Genomic DNA, 10,096 nt, shown 5'->3' on the forward strand with positions numbered 1-10,096 from the left:
GGGTTTATTTAGAGTTCTGCATTGATTACTCACATAAAATGGATAGACAAAGACATTCTGAACTAAACTATTAGCACACAAACAATTTTCCAATTTATATTTCAGGGATTTTATTCCGGACAGCATGTGCTTTAAAGTTCCTGATTGATTTCTAACTCATATGCAGAGGTCCATTATAGATGACACAAAAATTCAGCAAAAATATGTACAAAAAGGAACAAAGAAAACATTTCCGCAGCATGCTACCATGAGTGCTCTTAAAATGCTCTTCACTGAGACATTTAAGTGTGTACTTCCTCAGAAATAAGTGTACAGTACACAAATGTTTCCTGTACCACTTTTCTCATCCCTGCTGAATCTACAGAGCCATGGCAATATAAATGTTACTCAAGTTTTAAGCTTGTAGTCTGAATTGAATGCAAATAAAAAAAAGGCTAAATAAAGGCAAGAAAACTCAATAGAAATCATTCTATTGAGTTGTCCTCATGAATGTGCTCATGTTTTTTGTTTTGCACCCCAACCTGAACAGTGTAGTCTGATTCACCAACAGAAAAATATCACAAGCTGGTTCTTTCAATTAATTGTTTGAAAAGACTCACAAACTCAGGAATTAGTGGTTTGAATCAGTCAGAAAAGTAGCAGAAGAGTAGGCAAACTTTGGGACATACTACCTCATCATAAAATTGTTTATGTGCATTCTGTCACCGTAAACCAGTATGTCAATCATTCTGTCACAACTAACATCCTCATATACTTATTCCACATTTTATTTAATTAAATTTACACTATTTAAGCAATTATTGCCTCCTTATTAGAGAGAAACAAGTAGCATGTTGATCTGCCAGTCGTGGGTCTGTCATGCGAAGAACTCTGCTTTTGAGCAATGTTTTGTTTTTGCACAGATCCAAACTTAGAAAATCTACAGGGAATAGTAGACTTTTTAACATACTATGCTTTGGAAATCTTAGAGCACTTGTTCTAATCTCACATACTATTTAGGATGGATATTATAAACATTGGGACTGAATCTATCAGAGCACTAGCAGTTACTGAATCAATACTGAATCACAGGATCACATTCAGTGATGTCTGAATCAAAGGCCCTGTGTACACCTGGTATTTGAGTTTTGGTTGATCGGATCACAAGTGGAAGATGCTAAATACAGGTGTAAACTGGGTCTAAAACATTTTGAGCTTGTCCACTTTTGACCACTTCCAGTGGTAGTCAAAAATGCATTCAACCGGATTGCCTTCGTAATGTAAATGATTATGGTTAAATGTTTTCGAACTGCGCAAAAGACTGCCTACTGACCTAATGCATAAACATTATGGGAAGTGCAATTGCCAGGCGGGATTTAAACTTTGTTGACCAAAGTTTGACCATTCCTGATTCTAACATGCACTTGCCACATTCGCCATGGTCTTTCATCTATCAGTGCAGAAACAAAATCTAATGCTCCCGTATGATTTTCCTTCGTCTGCAGTCATGTTCATATGTAAATTGTGCAATCTTATTTTGTCCATTAGATTGAAAGATTGAAGTGGTTGAAAATGGAAAAAAAAGAGAATATAATAACAGATATAAATGGGTATGTGTCTCCGTCATCTACTTGTGATCTGATCGACCAAAAAGCATCGTTCAATAGCTTCACTTTGGTCCTGTTCACACCTGGTATTAAGATGCTTTTTGGTCGATCAGATCACAAGTAGATGACGGAGACACATACCCATTTATATCTTGACTATTTTGTGTAGCTTACTTGAAGTTTTAAAACTTCAATTATTTTGTTATCAATTAAATTTAAATCAATAAATAATTATGTTAAAAAAAAAAAAAACCTTAAAGGGTTAGCTCACCCAAAAATGAAATTTCTGTCATTAATTACTCACAATCATGTCGTTCCACAACCATAAGACCTTCGTTCATCTTCGGAACACAAATTGAGATGTTTTTGATGATATCCGTAATCTCCAATAGACTGCAATGTTATTTCTACTTTCAAGGTAAAGACATTGTAAAAATAGTGGTTTAACCTTAATGTTATGAAGAGAAGAATACTTTTTGTGCTTACAACGTGAACAGCATAGGAGACTGACATGGAAGAGAAGAAATTGTTGAATAAAGTCTTGTTTTTTTGCACAAAAAGTATTCTCATCTGTTTATAACAATCAGGTTGAAAAACTGTAGTCACGTGGACTATTTGAACAATTTCTTAAATACTGTACCTTTCTGGGTCTTGAAAGTGGTAATAGCGTTGCAGTCTATCGGAGGTCAGAAAGCTCTCGGATTTCTTTAAAAATATATTTTGTGTTCCAAAAATGAATGAAGGTCTTATGGCTTTGGAACAACATGAGGTTGAGTAATTATTAATGACGGAATTTTCATTTTTGGGTGAACTAACCCTTTAACATGCATTTATACGTATGGTGAAGGGTGACAGAGATCTGTATGAAACACTGGTACGTGTGTTCATATCAGTTGTTTCCAGTGTTTCAGTCTTACCATCAATGTACTGTGACATGCATTTCACCAAATATAAAGAAGATTCAGAGGAGAAACTTGCCAAAACTAGATCATCAGTTTGTTTCCTAGATCACAGAATCTCGCATGAGATTCATTGCCAGGTCCATTTTTTCATTCTCCTATTTTTGGCCTAAATCTTATTATTGAGTTATTGAACGTACTGTTTCCACCTCTACAACAGCAGATCAGACAGACAGCAAACCTCAGCAGAATGAACACACTGAGAGCTCTCACACACTCAAAGGAACTCTGGGTACTGCCCACAGTGTCAAACAGAACAGTCTGACCAGGAAGCTTGTTCTAAAATTATCACAGTCCATTAGACACTGTATAAATCATCAGTAAATCAACAGCTTTGCTGCCATCCATGTGCACACAATACAGTTATGGTGACACACCTAGAGTGGCTCAATAAAGTTCCTCTTAAATAATGTATTAACGTCATTGTGTTACATAAATTCAGTGGCAATGTTTGTCTTTGTAATATTTCATCAAAACTTGCTCAAACTCATAAATGATTTTCCTTTTTGATGTCACTAAGCACTCTTATTTTTTCAGCCTCTTCACGCTTCCCACTTTTCACAATCAAATCAATTCTTTTTTTTTTTCTTTTTTCCCTGTTGAACAACCTCTTTAAGTCTTACTAAGTCTTACTTGGAACTTTGGACTTTTCTGTCATTCATTCAAATTCATTCAAATTTGAATTTAAAAAGCAAAGATGGAATGACATACAGAATCCGACAGCAAAGGAATGTATCAGTCTTTTAAAAATGTTAGAACATTTAATTTGACAACAACTAAATGGAGGTTTCATCAATAATCAGTGTTCAGTAAAAACATTCACACTTCTTTTTGAGCAAAATACGTTGAAAGACAGATGAATGCTTTGAATGTTTCATGTTTTAAGCCTTTCAGCACGGTAGATGTTTATTAGACCGTCCTTGACCTGGGTGCAGCCCATTTACAGAAAAATGTTCTCTAGAAAATCTAACATTGTTGACATTCAAACTGATTTATATGGGAGAGAGAAAAAAAATCTTTAAATGGCTAACTTTGATTTTTTTTTCTTTGTCTGTTTTTCTTTCATAGGGCAAGAGAGCTTCAACTCCAAGAGTTTGGCCCTTCAGGCCCAAAAGAAGATCTTGAGTAAAATGGCCACCATGGCCGTGGCAAACCTCCTCACAGACGACACCAGCAGCGAGATTCTGGACGAACTCTACAAGGCCAGTCGTGAATACACCAAGAGCAAAAAGGAAGCCCACAAGATAATCAAAGATGTCATCAAGATTGCGCTGAAAATTGGCATTCTCTACCGAAACCACCAGTTCAGTCCTGATGAGATGGAGACCGTTGAGCGTTTCAAAAAGAAGATGAACCAGGCGGCCATGACGGTGGTGAGCTTTTACGAGGTGGAGTACACGTTTGACCGCGGCATTCTTTCCGAGCTGCTGCTGGAATGTAGGGACCTTCTCCACGAGCTGGTGGAGCACCACTTGACCATGCGCTCCCACGGCCGAATCGACCATGTTTTCAACCATTTCGCAGACGTGGATTTCCTGACCGAGCTGTACGGCCCATCTGAAGAATACAGATTTAACCTGAGGAAGATCTGCGATGGGCTAAACAAACTCCTAGATGAAGGCACACTTTAACCTCCAGTTCGCAGTTCGTCAGATGAGACTCCATCAGGCTGCTGGGATGCGAACTGAGTGATTTTACACAACTTGTGTTTTTTGGTTTTGGTTTGAAATATAGGCTGTCATGATAACTTAATGATGTGATTGTAACCCAACCTGTAGGGATGGTCACCCAGACGCAGATTAAAGTCAAATCCTGGTCTGTATTGTCAACGTACTGGATGATTGTTTGGAGAAAATCTGTTTAAGTGGAAAACCTGAATGAACTCAGTGTCCTGAAAACCTCCCCTTTGTGTACAATTGCAGGAACGTTTTAAATTACGAGCTCCTTTATATGCACTGTATGAAATTTGACCTACCTATCTATCCTTTAAGAATGGCCTAGCAATGCAACCCTAGCTCTCTTCTGTATGTCTTTAAGAACCATTTAAGATGTCCAGTTAATCTACTCGAAAGTTAAAGGGATATATTTCACCCCAAAATGAACAGTCTGTCATCATTTACTCACCTTCATGATGTTCCAGACCTGTATGGCTTTATTTTTTATTGTGGAACACAAGGGAGGTACTAAGTATAATTTTTCAAGGTGTTCTTTTCCATAAAATGAAATCAATGGGAACAAAAAAGTAAATGTACCATAAAAATAATCCACTGAAATTTGTCCGTATTCATCATACTAAAATTGGTGAAACTCAATCAGTGACGAAAGATGCAAAAAACAATGTAATTTGGTATTATTAATGCTCACCCCTCCCTTTCGAAGCACATAGAGAAACTACGGTGGCCGACACACAAAGATGTCGTCGTCTAGTAGCCTGTCAAGCAATGAGGTTTCTTCTTACTTCTAACAAAGAACGGTCTCTGCTTCTAATAAACCAAAAGACTACTACTACTACTACTACTTCTTCTTCTTCATGCGCATTCAACGTAGTGATGATGCAAGCTGCCTCTTAAACACCAACGAAGAAGAACAACATAGTGACGAAACACGCTCTGTAGAGCAGTTTGTCCGTTTAGGGCTACTGCAGAAACATGCTGCCGCAAAATGGCGACTTAACATGCAAAGGGACCTAAGGTGTATGTAGATAGAAATGTCTCATTCTAAGATAATAAAAACATAATGGTTCATTATGTAAGGTCTTTATACATCACTGAAAACAGTTATGTATATTATATTGCATTTCTGTCAATAGATCCTCCTAACATTTACACACTGCACCTTTAAATATATCATTACGTCAATTTGAAGTCCTACCCCATTCACTTTCTTGTATGGAAAACATCACCTCTAAATCATACAGGTTTGAAACAAAGCAAAGCAAATAAATGATGACGGGATTTCTATAGTTTTGGATGAACTATCCCTTTAAGATTGCAAAAGAATTTAGAGTTTAATAAAAAAATATAGCGCAAACCTTAGTTGAACAGAGCGTTCACCAAAAATAAACACACAGCTGAAGTGCAGCAGAAAGATTGTAAATAAACTTTGGGGTTTTGGTCTCTTTGGCTTTTGCCTTTGTAATGACTCAGTGTCACAGCAGTGCTTGGTTTTTCCAGATCCTGATGTTTCAGAGCATGTAAATGTGTGTATACATGCAGGAAAGAAATGTGACTATTCCATAATCCTGTTCAGTAACCCCGGAGTGTAGCGCTATTAGCTGTCATTAAACGATCCATATTAACTTCCTGTAGTGTCTTTTTGTCATTTCAAATACTGTGGTTGCTCTGTGTTTGATTAGTCCATATTTAGCAAGTTAGAACGCCTAAGCTGTGTTCCATACAAAATCAGATATGGGATATTTCTACTTAAACATCTTTCCTCCAACCATAAAGCATTCTGTTACAATTTAGAAACTGTTTTACTGCAATTCTCCAAGTAGGAATTTGGATGGGCGAGTTAAATGGAACGCAACATTTTACTCAACAAATATGTTCAGCACACGATTTAGTCTTTTACGATTGTTGCTTGTCAGACTGTACAAACATGATTCCCGCTGTAAACCATGTCATACTGTGGGATCTCTATCATCTTTAAAGGGTTAGTTCACCCAAAAATGAAAATTCTGTCATTAATTATTCACCCTCATGTCATTCCAATCTGCTGAACACAAATTAAGATATTTTTGATGAAATCCGAGCGTTCTCTGTCTCCTCCATAGAAATTTATGCACACATGCATGTGATGCTGACGCAGGAGCTGGTCAACACTGTAAACCCTAATGCTCAAAATACTTAATTGGTTCGAGTAAACTTAAATTGAACAAATTAGTTCAGTTAAATTACTGCTATGAGTATTTAGGACTTTCACTTTTCTTTTGAGTTCACAGCACTGACATATTTCAAGTAAACTGAACTGTTTCATTGTTTTGAGTTGAATGAACTTATTTCTTTTAATTTAGACTAACTTAAGTTTAACTGAAACTGGGCTGGGATTTATATTTCCCAGCATGCTTTGCCCATGGTAAAGGGAGAGTAAACGGTAAAATTAAGTGTTACATAATGTTTGTTTTTTTTTTGCACAAGATTAGTGGTAAGGGAGATTTAGTAGTGATTAATGTTTTATTATGCTAATTTAGAAGAGTTTTTGTTGGGTTTTTGGAGAGTTACCATCATGGTGACAAGTAGCGCATGTGGCTTGGTATGAGAGCAGGTAAGTTACAAGTTGCTTTACTCATTCAGTAAGTGCTCTAAATTAACAAGTTGGCTTTTTTTTGTATTTTCCTAGCGTTTACAGTGAAGTAAATAACTTGTTTGAGAACTCAAAATAAAAAAGTTTATTAACTAAATATTTTATGTTAATTGCTATCAAAATGTATGAGTTAGGTAACTCAGTACTTCAAGTTAGGAGCAATTAACATGCATGAGTGCTACAAACTCAAAACTTGCTAGTTCTGCTTACTTAAAATTGGGAACATCGTAACTAAAAAAAAAAAATGATGTAACTGATTACCTCAAATTCTTTGAGTTAGCCCAACTTATTCGGGTTTACAGTGAACCCAACGTAGAACCTGGAAGCGCTGAATGTAAACAGCATAGGAGAATGACACAGAAGAGAAGAAATTGTTGAATACAGTCGTTATTTTTGTTTCGTTTATGCATATAAAAAGTATTCTAGTCACTTCATAAAATAAAGGTTGAACCACTGTAGTCAGGTTGACTGTTTTAACAATGTCTTTAGTACCTTTCTGAACCTTGAGGTGTCAGAGAGCTCTTGAATTTCAATAAATAATATCTTAATTTGTGTTCTGAAAATGAACAAAGGTCTTACGGGTGTGGAACAACATGAGGGTGAGTAATTAATGACAGAATTCTCGTTTTTGGGTGAACTAATACCTTTAATATCAGACTGTAGGACAGTCAAGATTCATTAAAAATGGACACACGCAATAAGAGTTTTCATCATCAATCCATGACACGTCCTGTTACAATGAGCTGCATTTACATGCGGGATTGAAATGGTGGCTAGCAAACAACAACAAACTCTAGCATTAATTTTGATCATGGCTTGTGTAGAAAAGAAAAATGGAGGGGAAAAAATGAAGACGGTGTGAGTGGAGCAAGTGGTGGTTTGTTGTTGTCGCACTGGTCGCATTTGATCGCAATGGTCATTAATCGACTATCAGAGAACATGTCAAACTAGCGATCAAAGCTACACATTTTGGCCTGGGATAAGAGGAATCTATTAGAATTCACAAAATGTGTCGCCCAAATCATGGCCGAAATCGTACAGCATGTACCCGGCTTTCACTAGAACAGCTGTACAAGGATGACTTGGATACACGAGAATCTTCACAGGTAGTACAACTACAATTACTCTATTTCCCATGATGCAAATTACAGAAATTCCCAGCAATCAGAGAGTTGCAGAGAGCAAATGATGCCAAAAGAGCCCTTTCACGTGAAGCACTACAAATTATGTCAGTTTTATTATGCTGTCAAAATACTTAAATGGCTTTCAATGGAGAAAGAAGCTTTTTGCCGCATAATTGTGTAGTTAAAACATCTACCAAATGGGAACAAAATGGACCATGCCAACCAACCAAACCTTGACCCCTTGGCTCACATACTGTAGCTATGAGAGGACATTTGGACCAATGAGTGCTATAGTCACTTTTGAAAGTGAATGAATAGCAAGAAATACAGGAAATGTTCGCCATATGTTTGTCATTAAAAGCTTCTTTGTCTTCAATTCATGTCTTAATGCTTTTCAAACCTGGTCTTTCAAATATGTAGAAATGTCAGTCCGTTCTCTTTATGTGTTCAGAAAAGAGGAACTCTTTATGTTAGTAGAAAAGGAAGTTTAGTTTTAAAGCTCTGACAGACATGGTTAGTAAATAGTCTTTTCTAATTTAAAAGGATCTGCTTCATATTTCAAGAATGTCTTTGTGTTGTATGAAATGTGTCTTTAGTTTGGTAGAATAGAGTGATTTAGACACATCATCCAAAGCTTCATTGAAGTCATGTCAGAATGATACAAGTTGAGCGCACATGAAGTCATAATTATCAGTGGGAAACAGGGCTTGTCAAACAGAGAATTATGATGGAAGCATATTGTTATTGATCATAATATGTTGTACTTACTGTATGAATGTTGATGATACAATTTATTTTGTACACATTTTGTAAAAAGCTTGCCAGAAAACACTCATTTAGCTTTATGAGGAGACTAAACGTTTCCCATTTCCCAACATTCCCATCATTCTCTGTGGCAACTCAAGAATGATAAAATACATGAATAAAACATCAGTTGCACATCTAATGTGATTCCTTTGGTTTCATTATGTTGCATTAGTGCTAAATGTTTGTCGGGAAGTGAAAAAAGAGAGAAATATAAATATGTGCCATAGATCCATTTAATTCCGACCAAAATCACTTGAACACAAATGATGTTGTAATACAAATTTCAAACTCGTATGAACTTGCCAAGAGGATATCACAGCATAATATCCACATACAACAGAGACGAACTGGACCATTTTTAAAACATGATAAATGGATTTTACACAACCTTGAAAATCATTTACCCTCATGTTGTTTCAAAATCGCAAGACGCAATTCCTCAGAACCTCACTGAAATGAAAATCAGTGGGGTCCAGTGTTGTTTTGAACCCCATTCCTTTTTCAGGGCCATATTTTACCCAAAACAAAAGCGAGATACATAAGCAGATTCTGTCTGGACTTGCTAATGAGGAATGACACTAATTTTTTCAAACAGCTTAGGATCTCCCACAGTGGCTTCACAGATCGAGAATGTGCGACTGAGAGCCCAAATTTAGCTGCAGCGGCAGACAGCATGGGTCGCCCAGAAATGAAATAATTGTGGTATTAAAGAATAGAAAGACATGACAGGCTGTTAGGCATCAACAGGCTACAAATCAACCCCCACACAGTGTGTGCACTAACTGATGACAGAGCACTGATCAAAGCTGTGGTTTCGCTGATTTCGGGGGAGCGGAAGTGTTTTTTGAATAGCGGTTCAAATCAATTACACTCAAAGATGTTTTCACTGCAAGATTAAGTGTCAAATTTGTACATTAGTGAAATAAATTATTGCTTTATGAAATCATCACAATGTTTTCTAAATTGTAGTCATAGAAATTAGGGTGTTTTAGTTGTAGGCTAATGTTTTTATATATATATATATATATATATATATATATTTTTTTTTTTTTGCAAAAATGTGTTCTAGTTTGATTCTGTCACTCTCTTTGAGACCTTGATTGTTTTTCTTTTGCTGAGATTTTACAGCATGCTTGAACAAAAGATTGCTTTGGTTATAGTTTGAGTACCAACCTTTCCATTTTGTTGTTTTTTAATCTTCCTTTGTATAAAAAAGATCTCCCTTATCCACCTCAGCATGAAATGGAAGTTGTGATAGTTTTTTCTTCCCTTTTGGCCTACAGCTATGGAAGCTTGTTTCTGCCACTGAATAAAA

The 10,096-nt window shown here is 36.4% G+C and overlaps 1 protein-coding gene across 1 annotated transcript in view; it reads left to right on the forward strand.

Annotated features, from left to right (window-relative positions):
- tnfaip8l3 (tumor necrosis factor, alpha-induced protein 8-like 3) overlaps positions 1-8,908 on the forward strand; it is a 65,116-nt gene extending 56,208 nt beyond the window's left edge. The window contains exon 2 of the mRNA XM_067389806.1: positions 3,614-8,908. Coding sequence (XP_067245907.1) covers positions 3,614-4,176 — 563 coding nt within the window. The 3' untranslated portion in view covers positions 4,177-8,908. The remainder of the gene's footprint in view (positions 1-3,613) is intronic.
- The last annotated feature ends 1,188 nt before the right edge of the window (positions 8,909-10,096 follow it).

The sequence above is a fragment of the Chanodichthys erythropterus genome, chromosome 7, assembly GCF_024489055.1.
Source record: "Chanodichthys erythropterus isolate Z2021 chromosome 7, ASM2448905v1, whole genome shotgun sequence".
Classification (NCBI taxonomy): Eukaryota; Metazoa; Chordata; class Actinopteri; order Cypriniformes; family Xenocyprididae; genus Chanodichthys; species Chanodichthys erythropterus.